Source organism: Pelobates fuscus, chromosome 6 (genome assembly GCF_036172605.1).
Source record: "Pelobates fuscus isolate aPelFus1 chromosome 6, aPelFus1.pri, whole genome shotgun sequence".
Taxonomy (NCBI): domain Eukaryota; kingdom Metazoa; phylum Chordata; class Amphibia; order Anura; family Pelobatidae; genus Pelobates; species Pelobates fuscus.
Genome location: NC_086322.1, coordinates 65,819,394 through 65,847,153, shown reverse-complemented (window position 1 = coordinate 65,847,153; position 27,760 = coordinate 65,819,394). Strand labels below are relative to the sequence as shown.

Sequence of the window (27,760 nt, the reverse complement as noted above, 5' to 3'; positions counted from 1 at the left end):
AGTCTTTCAACCTAGATTACTATGTGACTGTGTAACTTTGGAACAATGTAATTAAAATTTATAAAGCATTTCTTTTGATGGTGTTTTCTGAAACCTAAATATTATAGCTCAATATTATGACACTCCAGACCCCTAGAGGACTTCAGCTGCTAAAAGCTTTATGTGTGAAGAGTGTGTCCTCTTTATTGCATTTTGCAAAAAGTGCAGATTTCAATAGAAATTAGCACTTTTATAAATTAACCTTGTAACACCCCCTAGATGTCGCTCAGACAACTGGTTTCTTCCTGGTTTGGATAGCTCAGTGAAGCTAAACTCAAAAGGCAGCAACTGCCCAGAGCACCTGCCTTGCAAAGATTTCTCATTGAACTGCATTGGGAAGTCTGTGATTGGACAGCCACAGAAAGTCTGGGCATTGTTAGAAGGAGGGGGCTTGTAAAGGAAGAGTTCTGCAGCTTTTGAAAACTGTTTTTAGATATATCCCCAATGAAAAAATTAAAGTTGGCAGTAGGTAGAGGCAAAAATTAAAATAGGCAGCCGATAGGTTTTTAGTGCATTAGTGTTTGTCCTCTTAGTTCATTGTTTTACTCCTTGCTGTGTATGCTTCCCTTTCATTCTGTTACCCCTACAGTAAATCCCTCCCTTTTGATTATTTTTCTTCTTATTGGGTATAATTTCCGTTCATGGTTTTACCTTTTAATTTCATTATTTTACTGCTTACTGTTTATCTCCAGAGATGTCGCGAACATAAAATTTTCCGTTCGCAAATGGCGAACGCGAACTTCCGCAAATGTTCGCGAACCGGGCGAACCGCCATAGACTTCAATAGGCAGGCGAATTTTAAAACCCACAGGGACTCTTTCTGGCCACAATAGTGATGGAAAAGTTGTTTCAAGGGGACTAACACCTGGACTGTGGCATGCCAGAGGGGGATCCATGGCAAAACTCCCATGGAAAATTACATAGTTGATGCAGAGTCTGGTTTTAATCCATAAAGGGCATAAATCACCTAACATTCCTAAATTGTTTGGAATAACCTGCTTTAAAACATCAGGTATGATGTTGTATCGATCAGGTAGTGTAAGGGTTACGCCCGCTTCACAGTGACAGACCAAACTCCCCATTTAACGCACCGCAAACAACCGCAAACAGTCCATTTGCACAACCGCAAATTCCCCATTTGCACAAGGTTGGATACCAAGCTAGCCATGTCCCGTTCCTTGTCCTCACTGAGGTCAGTGAAGGTCTCTTCCTCCACCCAGCCACGTACAACACCAAGGGTCCCCGAAAGGTGACAACAAGCCCCATTTTTTTTTTTTTTTTTTTATGTACACTACTGTTACACCAGATATGAGTTGCACTGGTGTGACACTGTGCCCTGGCAGGCCTTGAAACGCACACGTGTGAAGGAAACTGACTGCTATTATATTACAGTCAAAAAAGTTGTTGTTTTTTTAAATGCAAGCTATTGTGACACCAGATATGCTGGCAGGCAGGCAACTGCAATAAGATTACACAGGAAAAAAAAAAAGCAGACTGATGTTCTAGCCCTAAAAAGGGCTTTTTGGGGTGCTGTCCTTACAGCAGAGATCAGATGAGTCCTTCAGGACTGTAGTGGACACTGAATACACTAGCTTAGCTATCAATTTCCCTATTAAATCAGAATAATAGGGGAGGGCGCCTGAGTTTTGTCCTGCCTAGGGCAGCACAAAACCAGGATACACCACTGCTTATACCAATACATTGGATTAAGTCTGCAATGCTGTTTCTTGTACAGACTATATAAGATAACGTTAACTTGTGCCATCAGTTACACATCCGGCCTAATCATAGTGTCTAAGCTAACTGAAGTGGTAACAAAGTAACACATTGTCCACTTGCTTTATCTCACTCTTTTTTTTTTTTTTTTTTATTATCCAATTGTTCGCAGACAGCTGGCACTGCTTGCACAGTACGGTGTGGCGCGATAACAAACAGTGATGGAAGAGCATATACAAATCACATTACGGGTGTATTAGTTACACATCAACCCTGTGGTGGTAGCATGGCCGATAAATCACATTTACACGTGGTGCAATAGTGTATGCTATGGAGTGAAATCTATGTGTCTACATGTTCATCGGTTGGTGTAACCTTTTTAAGGATATGCCTTGCATCCTACCTCCTCATACTGATTAGTTGCTACAGAGTTCGATACACTTCTAGATTCTTCATGTACAAATCGTATTGTTGGAACTCTCTAGTCAAAGAAGAAGTGGGTGCTGTCTTTAGGCTCCGGGAAATTCAGAAACATCCAAGATGTGGGTAAACCATTGGTAAACCCATTAGTGTTTAATGTGTATGACAACAGTTATGTGCCAGCTCTAGAGTGAGGAAAGTCTCTAAGATAGCCCTGTAGGGATTTTGGAAGCAGTCTAACGTCTAGATGGGAGTGTATGGACATAACATAGAGAGCATGGGTGTCCAACCTTTTGACTTCCCCAAGCCACATTGAGTGGGTCGAGAAATTATTTTGGGCCGCACATAAAATATATCATATAATATGAATTTATATAATAAAACTTCAAAAGTCCTTTACTTAATTTTGATATTTCATTTGTTTAGTAGATAACCTTCTTCTTAATTTTTATTTGGGATTGCAATATTTATAGACCCCAAATTAGGGAGCTGGCTACTAAGCGCATTCACTTGTATATACAAATATACATAACCACATTGAGGGAGTGTGTATACCAAAGATATACACATATCACAGAATATACACATATCACAGAATATACACACAATCACATACATACCAGCACAAACACCTAATCAGATATATACACATAATCACTGGCATTCACACACAAAAATCATGTTAATACACACACATTTAGTAATTAAGCGGTTTACCCAGCCTCCCTACCTTGCTCTGGTGGCCAGTGATTGCTGCTGTGATGAAATCACTGTGCCCTTCCTGCACGTGTCGCTCACGCACCCAGTAGTGACGCAGATGCCAGGATGACGTTATATCCCAGCTGCTGGCTCACTGCAGAGAGGCTGTGCAGCAAGAGCACAGTAAGTAATGGGCTCCCTGCCTCCTACGCTACCCGGCAGCCAGGATGGCAACTGAGCTGCATTACAAGCAGTTCATGGCCGCCGGCTTCGACCCGAATGATATAGAGTGAATGTGCTGAAGAACGCAATGGCAATTTTATTAATACATTATGGTTTAAACATTAGCAGATATGGGTTTTATTTTCATGACATTTTGCTGACATACTTTGGCTCTGTTCACTAAGCTCTGGGTGTTTAATTTGGATTTTTCGATTGGAATCACTATTTAGGGACTTATAAAGAGCCCTCCTGATTTGTGACCTCCGACATTAGAATAGAGTCTCAGTTTTTCTAGGTAAACTCCTTAACAACTTGGCGAAAAAGTTGCAAATCGATGCCAAAGTTTGAAAACAGTGAAGCATACTTCTCAACTATTCTTTGCGACCAAAGTCCTGATTCTCTCCTCCAGTGTTCTGCATCGCAGTGACCCTGAGAGGGGAATTTGAATTAATAATTTTCTTGAGTATAATTTGTGGTTTCTATTAATATGTCAATCTTCTTGTCTGCTTAGCTGAGGATGTTTACAGTAGACAAAACTCTTAAGGCGGGTGGCAGCAGGCTTTACATGTGCACCAAAGACAGTTGGTACACCAAGAGGTAACCTTGGCACTCCTCAGGTTGTGGCCGGCTGGGCGAGAATGGAGGCAGAGGCTGCAAGGGAGCTGTAATCTCTGTGCTCTTTCAGCATGGTAGTCTAGTGCTCCATGCGGTGATGCCGGAAACCGGGTTACGATGTCACTCCGGCCCCAGCATCACTTTAAGCAGTACGCAAGGGAGCAGCACTGAAAGAGTATGAAGATTACACAAGCCCCATTCTGAATCCCAGCGAAACGATCTACTCCAGCTCTCCCAGAGGTAGGGAGGCTGTGTGGACTTAAATAAAAATGATATTAAAAAAAATAATTTGTGTGTGTTTGAGACTGTGTATTTTAATTGAATTAAGTGCAATAATTCAGTGTATTATAACTTTTTATAAAATGTACTGCATTGTTGTCTCCTGCTTTATTTATAGCAGGAAATGGAGAGTGAAGTTGTTTGAGATCCATCATATGAAGGATTTTATCCTGTCCTGCCTGTACTGAGTTTATATTCAACACCTGTTATAATCTTTTGGTTTCTGGTGAACAATGGGAACATAGTGGTTTAATCATTACACTCACAGTATCTCACTATTACCATTGATTCTTTATAGGTCTGCTGTTCTTTCTATTGCTGGTATTTTATGTAGTACCTCAAGATCTGGTGTACATACAGCTAAGGGCAAGCCTAGCCTGATACATCTGTGATTTAGCTCTCCTATTTATTAACATATAGGCAAAGTTTCAGTGACAAATCATTCAGGATAGAAATCTACAGAAATTAAATGGGGAAACAATAATTCAAAAAAAGGGAAAACAATATAAATAATCGCCATAACATTTGCATCTCTTTCATTCAACTAAGCTCCCTTACAAGTAGAAATCAATCCTACGTTGTGTGCCTTAAACCATCCATACCCATGTACTAATGGGTGCATAGCTTAGATCAAGAACTGGTCATTAAGATTTTGGTTAAAACTGTAAATTGAAACCCTCTGCTATTTTGTTATTTTGAATATGCTTTCATATTCACCAGGCAATTTTATAATGGCATCAGTGGACTGGAAACCAACCTCACAATGGGAATTGTCGAATAAAGGGGTGTTTTTTTTTTAATCAAACATTCTATTAAAATGTATGAATGGGTCATTGGGCTAATTTACTATGTGCCATGTACCTTTTTCTTTATTCTTGTTATATATATATATATATATATATATATATATAAAAAGGTTAGCAGCTGCTGAACTAACCTAATCCTTGTTGTTTTGTTTTTCCTATATTATACAGTATTGTTTTACTCTCCACTTGTTATTCAGAAACATGGTTAATTCTAAATAATGATAATAGGATTAAAAAAAAAAGAAATTAATAAATACAAGAATGTAGTCTTTATTTTAGTGCTTTAATTGCTTTACTTTTAATGTTTCCAATCTCATTACATTATGAACCCCAGGGAGAAGATTAGAGCAACAAAGTGGCAAAATAACTAAAATCATGCCAGTGAAACAAACAAAAGCTATGAACGACCTTGCAAACCAAGTGAAGCATACATAAAAGTAAAGAACAGCTAGCGGACAAAAAAACCAAACAATTTACTCCCATCAGTGCAAAAAAAATAAATTACTTCCATCAGTGGATAAACACACATTGTAACCACTGGGATATGCCATATTACTGCTGCTTCATCCTATTAAAGGGGAAGTATCCTTTTCTGGATATTACCTCAATGTCTAAATCACCTGTAAAGTATGTTAACATTTTCATATATAATAAACAGTAAAGTACGCACAGTTCACAAATACTCTCTTAATGAGTATTAATGAGTGTAGGTGGTATCTGTTCAGGACATAAGAAAAGGGAAAAAAAGAAGACTTATGATGTAGTACATATAGCACAAAATAGCAAATTCATTAATATTCAGACCCATTCATGTGGTCCAGAGCCACGTACAGGCTCTCTGAGAACAATTTGAAGGGTGCCTCCTTCACCGCCTGGTATGAAGTTGAGACAAATGGCGGAACCAACCAGTATTCTAGAAAATAGTTCACTTGGTTCACAATAATTTTTAGATGAATGAAGTTCGAGGTTGCGATCGCTCAAGGTCACTTTCAGTCTGAGAAATTGGCCAGTTAAGGATCTACTTCCTACATTAACAGGAGCATGTGATTGCGATTACATGACTGCGACAATGCAAATTTGTTGACATTCGGAATCATCTTAGAGTCCAAGCTATGCAGGGCTGGACTACCATACATATTAAAATCTTAAGTACTTGTATAGTTACATAGGCTGAAAAGAGACAGGTGTTTATCAAGTTCAGCCTTCCTCACATTTGTTGTTTGCTGTTGATCCAAAAGAAGGCAAAAAATCCAGTTTGAAGCACTTCCAGTTTTGCAACAAACTAGGAAAAAAATCCCTTGTGACCCCAGAATGGCAGTCAGATTAATCCTTTGATCAAGAAGCTATTACCCTACAGTTAAAAAAATTATATAATTGAATATTATGTTTTTGCAAGTATGCATCTAGTTGCTGTTTAAATATCTGTACAGACTCTAATAAAACCAATTCTTCATGCAGAGAATTACACATCCTTATTGTTCTTATGGTAAAAAAAAAAACAAACCTTTCCTTTGCCTTAGATGAAATCTTCTTTCTTCCAGTCTAAATGCATGACCTCGTGTCCTAGGTAAAGTCCGGTTTGTGAATAGATTTCCACACAATGGTTTGTATTGGCCCCAAATATATTTGTATAATGTTATCATATCCCCTCTGAGGCAACTTTTTTCTAAACTAAAGAGGTTTAAATTTGTTAGCCTTTCTTCATAGCTAAAATGTTCCATTCCTTTTATTAATTTTGTAGCCTGCCTCTGCATTCTTTCTAGTGCCATAATATCCTTCTTTAGAACAGGTGCCCAAAATTGCATAGCATATTCAATGTGTGCTCTTACCCATAGGCGTGCGCAGCCTATTGCATTAGGGTGTGCACCCTAGAGCACAAACACACGCCACATGTATATGTGTGTGTGCGTATATATATATATATATATATATATATATATATATATATATATATACATACACTGCTGTGTGAGGGTGCGGTTAGTGTGATGTGTGGGTGAGGGTGTTTGTGTGTGTGTGTGTGTGTGTGTTTGTGAGGGTGCTGTTTGTGTGTGAGGGTGCTGGTAGTGTGCTGTGTGTGAGGGTGTTTGTGTGTGTGTGTGAGGGTGCTGTATGTGTGAGTGTTGTGTATTTGTGAGGGTGCTGTTTGTGTGTGTGTGTGTGTGTGTGTTTGTGAGGGTGCTGTTTGTGAGGGGGGTGTTGTGTGTTTGTAAAAGTGCTGTGTGTTTGTGAGGGTGCGGTTAGTGTGCTGTGTGTGTACTGTATGTGTGAGGGTGCTGTGTGTGTGCTGTATGTGTGTAGGTGCTGTGGGTGCTGTGTGTGTGTGTGTGCTGTATGTTTGGAGGGATTGTAGAGGTGGGGGCAGATTAGTAAATATCCCCCCTCCCTTCTGACCTTATGTAGGGAGGGGGGATCCTTGCTGCCATGTGCCATCTCTGTTGGTCCAGTGGAGAGTGAACTCTAGCCTGCGGGGCTAGAGTTAACTCTTGCGAGATCTGAGCGTTGCCGTGGCAGAGCTGCTGTCTAGAGCTCCCTGGGTCCTCTCCTGACTCCCTCCATGCTGCTGTGGGCCGGTGAGGTAGATCTTTGATCTCCCCGCCGGCCCATGGAGGCTTAGAGCAAAGCCGGCACTCAGATAGCGCCGGCTCTGCGTGAGCCGGCAGGGGAGATCTACAAGTCCTGTGGAATAATGTGTGGGAACTCTCTCAAGATTCCCACCCCCCCAAAAAATAATATACACTTGTGTGTGTGTGTGTATGTATGTGTGTATATATATATATATATATATGCGTACACTCTCACAGACACATTCACAGACACACACTAATACATTCACAGACGCTCATACACACACAGACACACACATACAGACATACAGACACACATTCACAGACACACACTCACAAATTATTATTTTTTAATAAAAAAATGTCCACCCAGCCTCCCTACCTGAAGTGCTGGCGTGGACTTGTCCCTGGGGTCCATTGCCTCTCTCCATCTCAGCTGCGGCGAGGGAGCTGTGCGCTCTCTGCTCCCTCTCGCCGCGCGGGCTATCTGCTGTAGCTGGGAGCCGGAATATGACGTCATATTCTGGCTCCTGGCATCAGCAAACGGCGAGAGGGAGCAGAGAGCGCACAGCTCCCTCGCCGTGGCTGAGATGGAGAGAGGGGGGGATCCATCCCCTCTTGCCCCCCCTCCCCTCCCATGACAGGGGGAACACGGGGAGGAAGGGGGGCATTTGGGGGTGCCGAGTGCCTGCAGGAACAGCGTTCCTGCTCAAAAAAAAGTGCTGGAACGCTGTTCCTGCAGGACTCAATCCATAGGCGTGCCGCGGGGATTAGGGTGTGCCTAGGCACACCCTGTGCGCACGCCTATGGTCTTACCAGTGATTTATAAAGCAGCAAAATTATATTCTCATCCTGAGAATGAATGCCCTTTTTCATGCATGACAATACCTTACTGGCCTTAGCCACTGCTGATTAACATTGCATATTGTTGCATAGTTTGTTGTCTATAACAATTTCCAAATTCTTCTCGTGTGTTGTTATCCCTAATTCGCTTCCATTAAGGGTATACGTTGCTTGTGTATTCTTTACGCCGAAGTGCATAACTTTGAAATATTCTACATTAAATTTCATCTGCCATTTGAGTGCCCAGTGTCACTTATTCATCCGCATATAAAAATGTGATTAATGGCATTTACTGTCCTGACAGGAAAAGTTGTGCCGAGTAGCAATCAATCCACAGGAGGGTTTGTGCTGAGCTGCAATCATGCAAATAGGAACCTGGTGACTGCCTCTTGGTTAAAGGCCGGTTAAAACCAATCAGATCCACAGGCAGGGTATTTAGGCCCAGTTCTCATCCTGCTCAGTGCCCTGTCGTGGTTTCCCTTGTGGTTGTCCGAGAGAGCGTTATTGATTCTGGTAATTCTGGTTATTTGACTTTGGCATTGATTTTGACTTCCCTGTTTTCTGGCATTCCTGACCCCTGGCTTTCCTTATCACTGTGTCTCTTTCTGTTTCCCTTGACCTCATCACAGGTTGATACAGACAAGCTTTTTTGTTACAGTAACAGTAACAGTAAATCCACATTATTTCCAGTTCAGAACGACAAAATATGTCCCCACTGTAGCATGTCACACTACATCTAACAACATATCAACATCAGCATCCCATGGGTGGCTGTGGGAGTGTGAGTAAGCATATGCAACTTGGGTATGTTGAGGACATTACAGCTCATTTGCTAGGTAGAGCCCCTGGTGCTTTACCCGGTACCTTCCTAGATCTCCATGTTTGCCAAAGCTCCCAAGTTTTCCTATAGAGCGTAGAGGGGGGGGGGGCGCAGAGGGATGTGTAGGAGGTTTCGTAAATCCACTGCTTATGCAATTCCTCTAAGAGATTTTCTTTCTTGGGAAGGATCGTGGACTTCCATCTCCTTGCTATCAATTGCTGCGCCGTCAAGGCTATGTGTAAGGTCAACTTTCTGACGTGTAGGGGCATTTCTCTAGGGAGGTCCTGCAATAGACACGCCTGTGGGGTGAATGGGGCAGAGCTCTGTGTGGCTTCTCGGATCAATGTGTGGACATCAGTCCAGTAAGGGAGTAGCCTTGGGCAGCTCCACCATATATGGTGCATTGTGCCCTCTGCTGCTTGGCATCTCCAACAAAGTGGTGAGGTCGAGGGGAAGATCTTGTGCAGTCTGGTCGGCACTAAGTACCACCGGTATAGAATTTTGCGATGCGATGCTGTTCAATGTGGGAGGTGGATTTTAGTAGCTTTAGTGGGTCGGATATGATAGAGTCCCAGGATATGGGTGGCACTGCGCAGCCTAGATCGCTCTCCCATTGTTGAGCATATTTTGTGGTGGAGAAGTGGTTGTGTTTTGTTATTGAGCTGAGACACATGGAGATCGGTTTACATTGAGGTAGTAATCTTGCAGTTATACACATTTGTTCCCATGCAGTTAACCTGTTAGCATCTCTAGAGGTGTCTAAGAAACGTTTCGCTTCATTAGAGATGTAGGAGTGTAGTTGGAGGTACGAGTACTGCGAGGACTGTGAGAGCGTGTATTTGCTGGCTAGGGTCGTGTAGTCTAGTAGTTTACACTGACCATTTTTTTAAATCATGACCCTCACGAAGTTTCATAAAGTACTTCTACAAAGTAGAGATTTAATCCTGGTTTCCACATGTTATTAAACAAACCTTTTAAAATACTGCAGCCATTGTTCATCTTATTAGTTAAAAGTCCAAGCTTTGCAATAGTCGCATTGATTAACAATTAAAAGGATTATATTGGACAATGCAACAGACAATAATGTTCCCCAGACAGACAGATTTAGTCCGGCTGGCTGTGAGAAAATGCGCTGAATTATCTTGGTTCAAAAGAGTTTGTAATCTCTGTTTGGGACATCAACTGTCTGTTTGCTCATTCGACATAGTTAATTCGTATATAGCAGCACAACTACAACTGTAAATCCACAAAGACTCTTATTTTCCACAATGAGAAAAAAACTGATAATTTTGTAACAGGAATGGTAAATATGGAAGGCTAATAGCAGGAAATGGCTGCAATACTAAATAAATTATAATAAGTACTATACGTTAGTTTAGGAAATAAACAGGATTTCTGTCCTTTTTTAAGATTCAATTAATATAATGCAGTAAAACGTGTACAGTTGTAATCAAAATTATGTGATTGATTTCTCTGGCATCCTACTCTTAAGGCTTTTTAATATTTTTTAAAAATGTTTGTGAGGTATTACTCTTAATAATACTGTTCGTCTAAATTATATATTAAAAAAAATGATGTGTTAATATTCTTTTTTTAAAATATTTATTTTATAAATTCTTTATTTTTTCGTGCTCGGTAAACGTTTAAGATATATCAAACATTTCCAGAAGTTAAGAGATTTTGTATGATGACAGGTACACAATATTAACAAGTATATCCATAGCTTAAAGGACCACTCTAGTGCCAGGAAAGCATACTCGTTTTCCTGGCACTAGAGTGCCCTGAGGGTGCCCCCACCCTCAGGGACCCCCTCCCGCCCGGCTCTGGAAAGGGGAAAGGGGTAAAAACTTACCTTTTTTCAGCGCTGGGCGGGGAGCTCTCCTCCTCCTCTCCGCCTCCGTTCCTCCCCGTCTGCTGAATGCGCATGCGCGGCAAGAGCTGCGCGCGCATTCAGCCGGTCACATAGGAAAGCATTCATAATGCTTTCCTATGGACGCTTGCGTGCTCTCACTGTGATTTTCACAGTGAGAATCACGCAAGCGCCTCTAGCGGCTGTCAGTGAGACAGCCACTAGAGGAAATAGGGGAAGGCTTAACTAATTGATAAACATAGCAGTTTCTCTGAAACTGCTATGTTTATAAAACAATTAGTTAACCCTAGCTGGGCCTGGCACCCAGACCACTTCATTAAGCTGAAGTGGTCTGGGAGCCTAGAGTGGTCCTTTAAGGTAATCAACAAGATATATATCGAAATGTGTTTGGTCCGTACATGTTTGTTATGAACATGTTTGGGGACAGACCCAGGGCAGGGAGAGATTTAAAAGGCTAGCGATTAGTGTGCGCTGCTCTCCCGGGTAACTACAGGTGTGAGGTGGGGGTATGCCCCTTTTGTTTTTTAAACAGGATAGAAGGGCGCATTGTAGCGTGTGTTTGTGTGTGCTCAGGCTGGTTTCTGTGTGCTTGGGGGCTGACAGAGTGTGTGTGCCATATGGTGGTCTTGCTAGTGTAGATATTGGTTGGTGCGAGTTCAATATATTGGTATGGCATGCTTAAAGTTATCCCTAACCTTGGGGTTGCGCGGGGGGGGTGGTTAGTTAAGACGCCACCTGTCTTTAGATAGCCTGAGGATTGTGGCTTCCACGTGAGAGGGGGGCCCGTTTCTTGCCGGGTAAAAGATACGTAAGCCCCTTTTGTCTTTTGGGGGTTTATTGGGTTTCCTTTCATACGTTTGGTATTTGATGTGAGCAAAAGCATAAAATTAGAATTTAAAAACAATACTGGAGTGAAATAAAAAACAAAACAAACATTTTAGGTATTGTGATCTCGGTATTCACTTGGCTGATCACATTTGAGGGTGTCCCAGTCCCTGCTCAGTTACAGGTGTTTGGGAGATGTAGGCTCCTTGTCGTCGGTCCGGTTGAGATGCCGGCTGCAGGTTCCCAGTTTGCAGTTTGGTTTCCATCTGTAGTTGGAAGTTGCCCCGGGTGAAGTCCTAGTGCCTTCAGGAAAGCTGGGGGCACGGATCAGGGATGTGAGCTTGTGAGCAGTCCCAAAGTGGTGAACGAGTAATGAGCCAGTGTTACCCCATCTACATGGTATGTTGGCTTTACGTAGGGTAGTTGTCACTGGACCGAAGGATTTATGCCGGAGTAATGTGGCCCTTGTGAGGTCTTGAAAGAATAATAGCTTTGAGTCCTCAAACTCTAGTGGTGTTTTGCCTTTCAAGGTGGTCATTATTTGTATCTTGTCGTGTATTGTTACACAGCGTAGGATGACGTCCCTGGAGGTATCGGGTGAAATGCGGACAGAGCTTGTTACACGATATATACCATCCTGGGTAATTTTCTTTGCCACCGTTTGTGACAGGATTGATGTCAGGAGGCGCCACATGTAATGCAGCAGTTTTTCAGTAGTGATTGTGTTGGGTATACCGCAGATCTTTGTGTGTTTTGCATTGTTTGTCCTCGAGGGACATTATTTGTGCTGCCAATATTTGTTGTTCTGCGTGTATCTGTTGGACAGAAGCGCTTTCAAGTCCCCTTTGGTAGTTGGGGCTGAGTCCTCTGGTGAGACCGGGGGTTTGAGGGTCTCAGCCCAGGGATTCTGTGCATTCGGGGTTGCCCTGTCGTCTGGCTCTGGGACGGGAGCCATGTTTGGCTTGTGCTGGTTTCAGCAGCATTTCCCTAATGTCCCTACCTTGGGTGCTGGTGCCTGTGGTAGGTTTAGGAGTGCGGCGGCCCATGGTTGGTGTGCCAGGTGGGGAGTATTTTGGGTATGCACGACCCGCTCCCGGTCCGTCGAGAAGCGCCTCAAGGTTTAGGAGTGGTGTGGCGCGGATTTGCGCTGCTGTCTGGGTTGCTTGGCGGCTTGTTCGTCTCGCCGTCGCGGTGCAGTGTAGGTGCTTTTTATGGACGGATGGTCCCTGTTTGGTGCGATATTTCCCTGATTTTGTTCGGCTATCGGAGAGCAGGTAAAAATGTTGTGTGGCTCCGCCCCCAGTTATGTGTTAATATTAACCCTACTTGGGCTGGACTTTCTATTTTCTTTGAAATTGGTGTAATTTAAATTTGGGTTCATGCCCCTTTAATCTGGCCCTTTATATACTTATGTCCTCTAAATTGCTTTTCTAATTCAATTTGTACAGGAGGTACATCAAAAGATGCAACAAAAAAGTCTATATTGCCCCCTACTACACCATAAAACAAAAAGCTAGCACACACTCACTAAACAGCAGAAATAAACATTTTTTTTTTTTTTAAATTAAGTGTGCAAGATTAACCCTGGGCTTGCCAAATCCAAAAGGTCAAGGAACAAATGTGTGCGGCACACTTATACTTTTCCAGTTATCAGAACTCAAATTTATTGGGTAACAGTACACCAAGAGTCAGTGTTTTGACCCACGTAGAGCTTGTTTTCAAGCCATAAAAGTGAATCAATACAGGAGTGCAATAAATAGTTATATAATGGAGTAAAGGTACATTCTAGTCACCAGGACCACTACAGCTTAATGTAGTGATTCTGATTGCTACATCCAGGCATTTCAACGAAAACACTGCCTTTTCCGAAAAAAATGGCAGTGTTTATATTGCTGCCTAGTGACACCACTTCTGGTAGTCACTCAGACGGCACATTGTGCAGGACCTACGTTCCCCATAGCGATGCATTGCTTCATTCAAAATCACCATTGGCTGATTTTGTGGAATATATCAATTCTTGCGTGCCAAACATTCCTTTTCTACTGTAAAATATGATATCTCATTCTATAGATATTTTTCTTTTTTTTTTCATGTACAATAATCTATATACAAGATAAGCTAATGGCCAATCTGTTGTATGGAAGTGCTCATCTTAAAAACTTTTAATCCATAATCTGCAGCCAATTTGTGCATGTAACACGAGTCATAACAGAAGATTGTAATCTAGATAAGAGACTAGGAAAAATGTATAAGACATTCAAGAAGAGGAAAAAAATTGAAATATGCTGAGGCACTGCTTACATCTCAATCTGAAACCTTAATCTATGGATAGAAAAAGATTAAGAGAAAGCAAGGTGAAACAACCAGTTGCACAGACAATAACATAAAGTATTATGCAATACCTAACACTTAACCTAACATACACTTACATGCTTGGAATTGTCAGATTCTAGATGAGTCTTTTGTAGACAGGTAGTTGTCCATTTGCAGTGGCAAGTAACTTTTAGTCTTGACTACTAGGCTACTGACCATAGCTCTGCAGGCACCTTAATATTCACTTGTTTCATGCAGTGTGCGTGTCGGATTACCAGGGGTGTTGCTAGGTTTTAGAAACATCTGGGGCTTGAGCCTACATGGACATAGATTATCACATATTATCAAAGATTACATGATCCGTGTGTCTTCTGATGAGCCAGTCCCAATTCTCTGCTCATTCATGGTCTTAATGATGTTTGAGGAACCAGACTGGTTGGGATGATGACCTCATATCATGGACATAATTCTACCTCATCAAGGTGCACTAGGGAGAATACGTTGAGCTTTGCATCAACAGACAACAAGCTTTGTATACACTGAACCATCACAAATTATGTCCTAACTACTATATAAAAAATGTACATCATTGGGTTGGGGCTGAATCTAGAGGTGGCATTTTTACCATTACATTTTTCTAGTAGAAATAGATTTGAGGATATATGTAGCAAGGAATATAGGATATTTTGGATGGAGAGAGACTCAAAAATAAACAAAATAGAATACAAAAAAACTTTTGTAGATGTGTAAGAATTGTAAAAATGTATTTCACTGTTCAACTATGTTGCAACTAGTTAATACATGATTAAAAAGCAAAAGCAAAGTGACAAAGGTAAAATGGGGTCAAAGGTCTGCAGGTATTTTTTAATTTAACATATATGTAGTTCACATTTGTACTTACAATGCCTATGTATGTGAGATATTCATACGATTGACCTACTCGTTTGGTCAATCAGTCATGTAGTTTGGCAGCCATTTTGAATTTGTCATCAATAGCATAAGTGCCAAAAAGGGTCAATGTCACAAAGAACAGGAGCAATTTTGAAGTTGAAATGGTCTTAATTCACTTCTCTACATTTATTATCTATGCATGTGCCGTATCCACACTCTTATGTTCGGCCACATCTCTTGGTGTAAAGAGTCATGTGTTTTATCAGTAAAAAGAGCTACACGTGTGTTCACTCATCCCAATCATTATTTAGGCATAATGGTTGGAGACCGCAATCTGGAGTCCGCACAACAGCTCTGCCGAGCACTTTAAACAACATCCAAACATAAGAATTGCAGATGCCTCCAAGTTAAATCCTTCTCCTTTTATTATTTACGTAAAAAAAATAAATCCACTGGATGTATAGGAATAAAAATGGATAAAAACATACACTCCTACAACAAGATTCCCACTTTTTATATTTTGTGCTATACCTGCACTAATTTTTAAGCACATGTGGTTTGTCGACCCTTTTGAAACAGTCACACATGTTTAAATGCTTTATTAAAATAACCACAAAATCAAGAGAAATAATTAAACAACAACAAACTCCCACCCCAAAATCTTTCAAATCTGTGCTCTGATAAATTTCTATATTATGTCTTAAAAAAAAAAAAAAAGTCCATGCATTCAGATGGCCATATTGAATTACGGTATGTGACCAATTTTGAAATATTTTTACTTTTATAAAAACACATTGTTGCAATTTACCTCTCTACGTGCAATATCCGTTCATGTGTTCATTTCGGCCTCTTGTGCTTAGTCAACTCCGTTGCGATTTGCAACTATTTTTTGTTGTTGTTGTTGCTACAGCAACATTTTCACTATGACAGATTAACACTGATCGATAGCACTGTCAGCTAATTCTCGAGACAACATATGGAAAGGGATTGCTGTGGGATTTAGTACCTTTTCTGTCTGATTTTCTGTGTGACTTTATAACTACTGTTTAAAAAAAACAAAAAAAAACGAACAATATTCAGATATGTTTAATGTATCTCGTCAATGCCTTGTGAAGAAGAATCTATGTGAAGGTATTAACCTGTTTTTTCATTCCTGTCTGCTTTTTACATCCTCATTACTTAGTTGAACTACATAGTAGAGATTCTAAGAGGATTGCAGGATCACAGAAAACACGCATTCAGCTAGTGTTTGACTGTAGGTATGGGTGGGGGATGTAGAAGTAGGTGTTTATGTAACACAGCAGAAGACATTATTCATCAAGTATCTGAGGACACTGAGGTGGCAGGCAGCCTGACTTCATTGGCTATATTGACCATTGTTTAGATCAAAGGATTTGTCTACTTGTTATAAATCAGACATTAGCTGAGATGATTTAATGATATGTTTGGTGGACTGAAAACAAAATGTTTGTTTTTAAAAGTTTACTATCACGCAAAACAAATTTAATCTTATTAGAATAGTGTTTTTCATTGGGTCCTTTATGTGGAGCCAAGGTGACCTAATTTTAAGGTTGCTTTTATTTTTTAACAAGGTATAAACAAGATTTGTCAATTTTCTGTCTATGCCATTATGCAAACATACACAATGAAGTTATCTAAAATGCATCTGCTTGCAACCTTCTCAAAATACCCCAGTCTGCTCACACCTCACCTCTTCTTCAAAAAGTCCAGTAGCTTTCTATTTGTCAGCGCCCTATTTTCAAATTCCTCACCATCAAATACAAATCCCTCCATAACCTTGCCCCTTCTATCTCTTCTCACTCCCCGACCCACTATTTCCACTCCCTCTCTACCACATCTCTTAAACCACCCCCATTGCCACATTCTTCTTCTCTATTCTGCTCACTGTTGCTCCTAGCTCCCTACTGCTGGAACATGCTCCAGTCTCACATCTAATCTGCTTCTTCTTTTATCCCTTTGCAAATTTCTGAAGACACAGTTCTTTACTAAAACATTCTATGATACTCAATAACTAATTGCTCTGTTTGGCTCCCCTCAGTTAACCTGATCTGATCCCTTCCCAATATCTCTTTTCCTACTTCCCTTAGTCATAACCCAATCATATTTGTTGAGGAAAATAAATCCTAGTTCAATGGAATTTTATTGTTCTATGGAACTTTGCTGTACTTGTATATTCAATAATTTTTTGTAATTGCTCGAAGTATTATACCCAACTATGGCCTCAATTAAATAAGCTTCAATAATGCTTCAAATCTGTTTGAAAAACTTAACAAATTATGTATCCACAGAAGTCACCATTAAAGTCTATAATCATTTTTGTAGATAATTCATTTAGATTTTTTTTTCTAGCAGTTTAAAATCATTTTTTTTTAATTCTTTATTTTTGCACACGACAGGCAATGCAAGACAAATACAACTTGAAGGCTTGCGCAGAAGCCAATATATAAAAGAGCATACTTCGAGAACAAAAATAAGTTGACATCGGCACATACTACAAGCCACTTTATGAATTCCAAACAACTTGCCCCCTATCGAGGATTTTATGTTTTTATATAGTGACATTATTTAAATTCCCCACTTTTGCTCATGAGAGGTATAGCAAAAGCAATACAACGATGATGCAAAATATTTTTTTTTAAAAGCTTATCCAAAAATAATAAATTGGGGCCTATATTGAAACTGAATATCTGACGCAAAACATTATTTTCAATCACTGTATAACTTGGTAATTTATGTAAAGCACACTAGATAATTGTTAAATAAATAAATACAATTATTTTGCTCACATTCAATCTTGTGATAGCACCTAGAACTGATAGAAGCACCCAGAACTAATATATCACTGCTCAGAATACCATAAAACAAAGAACATATACTTGCTATAACTATCTGTTTCCTTGTGTTATTGAACACTACAAAATATGTACACTTACAGCCGAATTGCTAAAGAAAAACACAATTAAATATAAAAGCTCTGTTCTCTTGCAAAAGCTTATAATTAATCTAAAAGAATAAACCAATTTGTGAGATTATGCACACATATAATCTTTCTCCTTAAAACCTAGCTGTGTAAGTTGTTATAAAATGAATTATCCGTACCCTTATCTCTGCTATTCTGGTTTGCTTCAAGGCTGATGTTACTTAACCAACCTATGCACATAGTGGGCAACGAACCAGAGAACAGTTGATTTATGTGGTTTCATTTCTTCTAAATGTATTCCTCAGATTTTCTGAGGATGAATAGATGCGTGCACAGTCTCACTTTCCACGTTATGTTTTAGAACATACTTTATATTTTCAGAGTAAAACTGTCTGACTGTCACTTATTCATCCGCTTATAAAAAATGTGGTTAATGGCATTTACTGTCCACACAGGAGAAGTTGTGCCGAGCAGCAACCAAATCCACAGAAGGGTTAATGCTGAGCAGCAATTATGCAAATGAAAACCTGATAGCTGCCTCTGGGGTAAAAGGCCGGTTACAGACTATCAGATCTAGAGGAGGGGTATTTAGACCCAGTTCTCATCCTACTCGGTGCCCAGTCGTGGTTTCCCTTGTGGTTGTCCGAGAGCGCGTTATTGATTCTGGTATTTCTGGTTATTTGACTTTGGCATTGTTTTTGACTTCCCTGTTTTCTGGCATCCCTGACTCCCAGCTTTTCCTTATCGTTGTGTCTCTTTCTGTTTCCCTTGACCTCGCCTATTCCTGACTATACTTTGGTACGTTAGTCTGGCCATTCTAAGGTCCGGTATACGTTACCTATCAGTCCTCTGTGTTATACAATTCTACGTGCTGGATCATTCTGTAATCCTTACACTGACTCTATGCCAACCCTTTATCAATTGCAGCAAGTTATGTCAACAACATCAAATGTAGGTGTCACAGGTTCGCTAGTCTATTGCTGTTATTCCTTCAATCCTCCACTAGTCCTAATTCCAGATGTGCTGAATGTGATGATAGTACTATCGCTGTGTAGAGTTTCCCCAATATAATGGACACAACCAGTCATATTGGGTAGAAGAAGCAATATTGACTTTATTAGGTCACACTTGGCTTTTTATGCAGTGCCCCTGTAACATATTCATCCTCAAATTGCGGTCAGCGGCCATGCATCTGCACGAATGACACTTGCGGCATGTTAATGGACACCGGCCGCTGCGGATCCAAGGCTAATTATACCCCCACGCTAGCTCATGTAACTGACGACATCGGCATGCATGTGACATCGCATACGCACCACGCGCGGATGTTTTGGGGTCAAAGAGCAATCACGGACAATCAGAAAGGTAAAGAAGGTATAAAAGCCTAGAATTACCTTTCCTCATTGCCCTGTCGTGGTTTCCCTAGTGGTTGTCCGAGAGTGTGTTCCTTATTCTGGTTATTCTGGTTATTTGACTTTGACTTTGATTTTGACTTCTCTGTTTTCTGCTATCACTGAACTCTGGCTTTTGTTTATCGTTGTGTCCCTTTCTGTGTCCCCTAACCTCGGCTATATCTCTGACTATACTTTGGTACGTTAGTCCAGCCATTTTAAGGCCCGGTATACGTTGCCTATTAGTCTCCTGTGTTACACAATTCTACCGTCTGGATCATACTGTAATCCTGACAGCCCCTAGCATGGGGTTTCCAAGACAATTATCTCTAAACACAAGCCATTGTGTTTAGAGATGATTGAGCTCCAATTAGGATAACTCCATTATCTCTCAAATAAGAAAACTTACATAAAATTTTAACATATCATGAAAATACATGAAAACCGTACAGGAACCCCACAAAAATCATATTCCCAAATCGCCCCGATATGAGCGCACAACATATCCAAAAAGCGCTCAGATCGGTTCGAGCAAAGTTTTGACCAACCGGTCGACTTTCGGAGGTTCCTGTGCATACATCGTTGAACGCATCCCCTGGCTTTTTAGAAATGAATGCATTCCTTGTTCAGTAGTTTCTTACTCTCAAATGCCTTTCTACTAGCTGGTCGGGAGGTCAAACGGGCAGGGGTACAAGTTTCCTTGGGGTTCGCGAGCTTGTGTAGCCGACAAAGAGATCCTTGCCGTCGTCGACCATGTACCGCTGCTTGCGTTCGGGAGACAAGATGGCTGCTAGTCCTGATAGAACGTATTGTTCATATATTTGAATTGCGACCACCCAGGGAAGCACTTGAGGTGATTGTTCATTGTAGTTAGCAGCCAGGGATGGTCGGTGATTATGAGGTGTTAACAAGGTGGACAAGGTGGTCTGTTCGGTAACCGAACACAAGGGAACAATTATTTGGTAGTGATTCCATTGGAATGCAGGGGAATATCAGACAAAACAAAGTACAAATAAGAGAACACGCACAAGGAGTCCCATCTCCTGTGACAGTAGGTTAGAGTGGGCCTGTAAGGCCCCTAGAATGAGATTTTCTTCTTAGCCATACAGATCTTAGCCATAAGTCAAACTCTTAATATTCTTCAGCATTGTTGACACAAGTTATATTTTGGACTAGGTGCAACCTATCTACCTTTTCTATCAAAGCAATTCTAATTCTTTTAGCAGCTCCTCCATTTTAGATTAGACTTCTATTGAATCTTTACTTCTCCCAATCTGAAGTGGTCTGTTAGGTGGAGGTTCTATAAATAATAACACAATATGAAAAAAAAAAATCTCTAAAAACCTCTCAACGATGATGCCAATTTACAGCATTTGAAAAATTATGTTTAGCTGAGGAAAACCCTCCATCTTTTACCCATCACTTATGGGTTCATAAGTAGCCAAGAATAACATATTTGCTAACCTTTACATAACATGGGAGTGGAATTTGCATATGTATTTACCGCAAGACTAATAGCAAACTTTTTTGTTGTAGTTCAAAATGTCGTTTAATTCCTACTTAATCAGGCAACAATTTATACGATTTTTATCTGGTGGTATTGAACTTTCTGTTTTATGCACTGTGTTTTCCCTGAATTGCCTGATTTGCTTTGCTGTTGTCAAAATGCTTTGGGAACATATGACCGTCTCTGGGTGGAAAGTTGAGCTACATTTAAAATCTTGATGATCAGGGATTTCTTATAAGATGAGATAAAAATAATAATCTGGTGTTGTGAAGTAGTATCGGATCTTAAAAAGTCATAGATTTAATGCTATTTGTCCTCTGTTTAATTTCTTATTTAACACAAAATATAGAATGTGGAGACGACATTCCACCATGAGATTGTAGAAAGGAGTAAAGGTAAGAGAGCCAGCGCTCCAACGGATCTGGGTTAGAGAGTGTCCACTCAGAGAAGGTTAGAGCTCTGATATGTTTGTGTTTTTGTGAAATTTTAGGCTGGTATTTTACCTGATAATATTAAAAATCTGCTGTGAGGAGGGATGCGCAGGAGGGATGCGCATCCCCAACCAGAGTTTAAAGTTGTACACACTGGTCTCTCTCTCTCTCTCTCTCTCTCTGATAAGGCATAACTGGGGAAGGGTGTTTGGCAATATTACCCTGAAAGAGTCTGAGTCCATACCAGGGGCGGCAAGTGAAGTTTTCAGCTTGAGGGAATCACCACCTCCTGATCTGTTGGACCACTACGAAAATTTTAAAAACTGTCAAAATAAAATTTAAGAAATGCAAAACTTAATTTCATATGTTTAACCCTTTGACTGCCTTAGGTATGACCAGCAATTTGCAAAGAAATGTGAGCAACACAACCCTGGCACTGAAATGGTTCAAACATATAATGATGCAATACTTAGTATGCAGGAAATTGCTTAGGTTAGAGAGTTACACTATACTCTATGAATCAATAAATTATGCTAAAATATGACATTATTTCAATTGCCAGCACAAATTATAATGGTAAATTGCACGTCAACTATTTCCCAAAGTGAAATAATGTCAGTAACTCTCTCTTTTACTACTGGAAATATATCTAGAGCAGGGCAGACAATGGTCTATCAGCTCGTGCACTTTCCAGATTCTATATGACATTTTATTTTAATTTTTTTTAAATTATTATTTTCATAATTTATTTTAACATATTCCACAGCGCTCTACTATTTAATTTGCAATGATTACAGAACAATATCTAGTTCAAGAAAAAGAAGTTGTAAGTCTGCTTTGTTAAGCAGCAGCCACACGATGGTCCAAAATGAATTTTCTTGTGATACAAAGTCCTTGCAATGACACATTATGTAATGTAGACTTTAAAAATGCATAATTTCAACGGCTACATTTTAGATGTATACTCACACTCTTGCTGGAAAAATTAGCATATGTGCATCATGTGACCAGCACAGGGATGATCAGGGGATCTTCTAGATTAGTAAAAAAAATCCATCTTAACTCCGTCCTATGCAGGGCCGGCCTTAGGGGTGTGCGAGCTGTGCGGGCGGCGCCCTGCGGCCGCATAGCTCACACGGCAGGGGCGTATTAGCCGCGAGGCAAACAAGGCATTTGCCTTGGGCGGCATTTTCCAGGGGGCGGCAAAAAAAGCCGCCCCAAATGCCTTGCGGCTAACAGACATGCCGGCGGGCTGCTGGGCGGCGCTGGTGGGCGGCCGGCGAGGGAGCACTTCCTCTGAGCTGTCTGCTCAGCTCCCTCGCGCGCCGCAGAGTGAGGCTGGGAGCTGGAATATGACATCATATTCCGGCTCCCAGCCTCACTCTGAGGCGCGCGAGGGAGCTGAGCAGACAGCTCAGAGGAAGTGCTCCCTCGCCAGCCGCCCGCCAGCCAGCCTGTGCCGCTCGCCCAGCAGCCACTGGACCACCAGGGAGGAATAGACACCCCCCCCCCCCAGCATTCCCAAAGGTAAGGAGGCTGGGGGGGGTGTTTAAATCAATCTTTAAAAATGTGTTAATGTGGGTGAGTGTGTGTGTGTGTGTGTCTGTTAGTGTGTGTGTGTGTCTGTTAGTGTGTGTGTGTGTCTGTTAGTGTGTGTGTGTCTGTTAGTGTGTGTGTGTCTGTTAGTGTGTGTGTGTCTGTTAGTGTGTGTGTGTGTCTGTTAGTGTGTGTGTGTCTGTTAGTGTTTGTGTGTGTGTCTGTTAGTGTGTGTGTGTCTGTTAGTGTGTGTGTGTCTGTTAGTGTGTTTCTGTTAGTGTGTTTGCCTGTGAGTGTGTGTGTGTGACAGGGTGTGTGGGAAGGGGGAAGGAGTGGGGGAGAGTGGGACGGGAAGGGGGGGCGCTGTGAAGATTTTTCGCACAGGGCGCCCAAATGCCTAAGGCCGGCCCTGGTCCTATGCACAATAGGATTCATTTAAAGTCTTCAGGTCTACATATAACTCTGTATCAGCACCCATAACCAGAGCTTTCACCAAACAAATCTTTTCTTGTTCACTAGATCCTGTTTTAAAGCTGCCATATTGCAAGGGTTGCTATTATAATGCTTTTGTAGAATCTTTTTGAATGCATTGCCATGTTTGTCTATGTATGAAAAGCGCTCCCAGAAGTACATAGCTTACATGTGCTGCAGCAGTAAAATAATTTAATCCCATTGTCTCATTTAGGATTGTTCATGGCATAGTTGGATTGATTTTTAGCCCCAGGTGTGGGAATGCCATATGCTGCCAGACCACATGTTTCTCGCGGCATATAACTGCTGCATACTTAATAGCAGCACAGTTACACATCATCCCACAGTAACAATCATTTACAAGTATCATCATTTACCTTTAATTATTTTCGTTTGTTTTCAGAACTCGTGAAGAAGATTGCACAACAGAAGTTTGGCGAAACACGAAATGATTATCAAAAGGTTTGTTATACACAGAGGTGAAGAGGGAGTGAAAATGTTCGACCCCTTTAGTGCTTGAGTGAGCTAGTTGAACACAACCAAATGTCACAACTTTATGAAATCACAGAGTGGTGTCTAAAAACCTCATGCCACAATCGAATGCCCTGTGTATTTAACTTTGGCAGCTCTTTCCAGATTTGATTTAATTAAATTAGTGGATCATTGTGTTTTGGAATATGAGCCTTAAACTCCAGGTTGTTGTGACTGCAAATGCATTCATTGGTCTTTAAGAAGTTCAAGGTAGCGAACACAAGTGCAAATTTTGCATTAAAGGAACACTACCAAACACTATAACCACTACAGCCTGCTATAGTGGTTATGGTTCCATGAATAACCTGAGGCTCTCTCAGAGTAAATAGTCAAACTGTTTGAGAATAGTTTGACACCCTGCCTGAGTTCTGTGGGGTGCCTGCCAGGTACACGGCTGCAGCAGTTATTGTGCTTGTTGTGTTCCTTTTAAAGCAATATAATCCATGATTGACTGTGTTTGCTTAAATTTATTGTATTTCTTGTCATCCCTCAGTATGTGTAAACTGAGTGTTACCTGGCCATTAATAAAGTTGCATAACATGGTGAACTTTAAATCTTTCTCCCACTATCGACTAATTGGACTTGGGATGTCAGAGTTCGTTGATACATTCTATTTGCTAAAAAAGCTGATGGTAATTTGTTTAAATATTTTAAATTGTTCTGCGTGATTCCATCCTACTTTGAGGCTTGCCTCATTATTATCCGAATGTTCTTCCTAGGTGTGCGCAGCCTATTGCATTAGGGTATGCACCCTAAAGCACTAGTGATGTCACGTACATAAAATTTTCGGTTCACGAATGGCGAACGCGAACTTCCGCAAATGTTCGCGACCGGGCGAACCGCCATAGACTTCAATGGGCAGGCGATTTTTTTAAACCCACAGGGACTCTTTCTGGCCACAATAGTGATGGAAAAGTTGTTTTCACCTGGACTGTGGCATGCCGAAGGGGGATCCATGGCAAAACTACATAGTTGATGCAGAGTCTGGTTTTAATCCATAAAGGGCATAAATCACCTAACATTCCTAAATTGTTTGGAATAACGTGCTTTAAAACATCAGGTATGATGTTGTATCGATCAGGTAGTGTAAGGGATACGCCCGCTTCACAGTGACAGACCAAACTCCCCGTTTAACGCACCGCAAACAGTCCATTTGCACAACCGCAAACTCCCCATTTGCACATGTTTTAGTGCAAACTAGTCTAACTACTAATCTAGTTGAAACAGGCTACTTTTATTCATGCCAGACAACCATGCAGGCCAGACTAACAAACATGCCAGGGCCAATCATAGTTAACCACCTCAGAAAGTAACATGGTTCCCTCTATATACAGAGTAAACATGGCTCCCTCTATATACAGAATAACATGGCTCCCTCTATATACAGAGTAAACATGGCTCCCTCTATATACAGTGTATCATGGCTCCCTCTATATACAGAGTAACATGGCCCCCCTCTATATACAGAGTAACATGGCCCCCCTCTATATACAGAGTAACATGGCCCCCCTCTATATACAGAGTAACATGGCCCCCCTCTATATACAGAGTAACATGGCCCCCCTCTATATACAGAGTAACATGGCCCCCCTCTATATACAGAGTAACATGGCCCCCCTCTATATACAGTGTAAACATTGCTCCTCTCTATATACAGAGTAACATGGCTTCCCTCTATATACCGTGTAAACATGGCTCCCTCTATATACAGAATAACATGGCTCCCCTCTATATACAGAGTAACATGGCTCCCCTCTATATACAGTGTAACATGGCTCCCTCTATATACAGAGTAACATGGCTTCCCTCTATATACCGTGTAAACATGGCTCCCTCTATATACAGAATAACATGGCTCCCTCTATATACAGAGTAACATGGCTCCCTCTATATACAGTGTAAACATGGCTCCCCTCTATATACAGTGTAAACATGGCTCCTCTCTATATACAGAGTAACATGGCTCGCTCTATATACAGTGTAAACATGGCTCCCCTCTACATACAGAGTAACATGGCTCCCCTCTATATACAGAGTAACATGGCTCCCCTCTATATACAGAGTAACATGGCTCCCCTCTATATACAGAGTAACATGGCTCCCTCTATATACAGATTAACATGGCTCCCTCTATATACAGAGTAACATGGCTTCCCTCTATATACCGTGTAAACATGGCTCCCTCTATATACAGAATAAGCTGCGGGTGGGGGCCCTAAACAACAATAAGGGGGGGACCTACTGTCCCCCCCGGCCCCCACCCTTGAGCGGCGGGTGGGGGCCCTAAATGAAAATCCCCCCCTCCCCCATCAAAGGTGTCTAGGGGTCCCCAAGCCCCTAGTCACACACCCAAATAAAAAAGTCCCTACCTACCCCCCCTCACCCTAAAAAATAGTGAGGGGGGAATAAAATGACTACCCTGTAAAGTAAATTTCAACTTACTATTCAACGTCTTCTTTTTTCTAAAATCTTCATTTTTCAGCCCCCAAAAAAGGCAAATAAAAAGCCATCATACCCATCGAACTTAAAAATAAACTAAAAAACCCGAGCGCAAAAAAAAAATTAATCCATCTTCACCCATGGAGGGCTCCCCGCAGACTAGGGTATTAACATATACCCTATTGTTACAATTGTTACTTGAAAAGCATGAGGAATGCTGTTGGGGTACCACATGCTCATTTGTTATACCTCCATGCACTACAAAAATAAAGAATTTAAAAATAAATAAATAAATAAATAAAAAAATGCAGCTTCCAAATTAATCTAAAATGGATGCTGTCCAGGAGGTGGGAGGGTCTGCTAGGGAGGGTGTGCTGCTGATTGGCTGGAATGTGTCTGCTGACTGTGAGGTACAGGGTCAAAGTTTACTCAATGATGAGGAATAGGGGGCGGATCGAACCGCGCATGTGTTCGCCCGCCGTGGCGAACGCGAACGCGAACACGCTATGTTCGCCAGGAACTATTCGCCAGCGAACCGTTAGGTACATCAATATAAAGCACAAACACACACATAGAAACATAGAATGTGACGGCAGATAAGAACCATTCGGCCCATCTAGTCTGCCCAATTTTCTAAATACTTTAATTAGTCCTTGGCCTTATCTTATAGTTAGGATAGCCTTATGCCTATCCCACGCATACTTAAAATCCTTTACTGTGTTAACCTCTACCACTTCAGCTAGAAGGCTATTCCATGCATCCACTACCCTCTCAGTAAAGTAATACTTCCTGATATTATTTTTAAACCTTTGTCCCTCTAATTTAAGACTATGTCTTCTTGTTGTGGTAGTTGTTCTTCTTTTAAATATAGTACCCTCCTTTACTGTGTTGATTCCCTTTATGTGTTTAAATGTTTCTATCATATCCCCCCTGTCTCGTCTTTCCTCCAAGCTATACATGTTAAGATCCTTTAACCTTTCCTGGTAAGTTTTATCCTGCAATCCATGAACCAGTTTAGTAGCCCTTCTCTGAACTCTCTCTAAGGTATCAATATCCTTCTGAAGATACGGTCTCCAGTACTGCGTACAATACTCCAAGTGAGGTCTCACCAGTGTTCTGTACAATGGCATGAGCACTTCCCTCTTTCTACTGCTAATGCCTCTCCCTATACAACCAAGCATTCTGCTAGCATTTCCTGCTGCTCTATTACATTGTCTGCCTACCTTTAAGTCATCAGAAATAATCACCCCTAAATCCCTTTCCTCAGATGTTGAGGTTAGGACTCTATCAATTATTCTGTACTCTGCCCTTGGGTTTTTACGTCCAAGATGCATTATCTTGCACTTATCCACATTAAATGTCAGTTGCCACAACTCTGAACATTTTTCTAGTTTACCTTAATCATTAGCCATTTGGCTTATCCCTCCTGGAACATCAACCCTGTTACATATCTTATATCATCAGCAAAAATACATACCTTACCATAAAGACCTTCTGCAATATCACTAATAAAAATATTAAAGAGAATGGGTCCAAGTACAGATCCCTGAGGTACCCCACTGGTGACAAGCCCAAGCTTTGAATATAC

General features: G+C 41.0%; 1 protein-coding gene across 13 annotated transcripts in view; it reads left to right on the top strand.

Moving 5' to 3' along the window:
- Positions 1-27,760, top strand: part of PROM1 (prominin 1) — a 161,415-nt gene that overhangs the window by 48,501 nt on the left and 85,154 nt on the right. For all 13 annotated transcript variants that reach the window (XR_010091245.1, XR_010091244.1, XR_010091243.1 and 10 more), the window contains exon 3: positions 23,606-23,664. Coding sequence is in view for 8 of the 13 variants with exons in the window: in XM_063457799.1 (XP_063313869.1) it covers positions 23,606-23,664 (59 nt within the window). In the remaining 5 variants the exon portion in view is untranslated. The remainder of the gene's footprint in view (positions 1-23,605; positions 23,665-27,760) is intronic.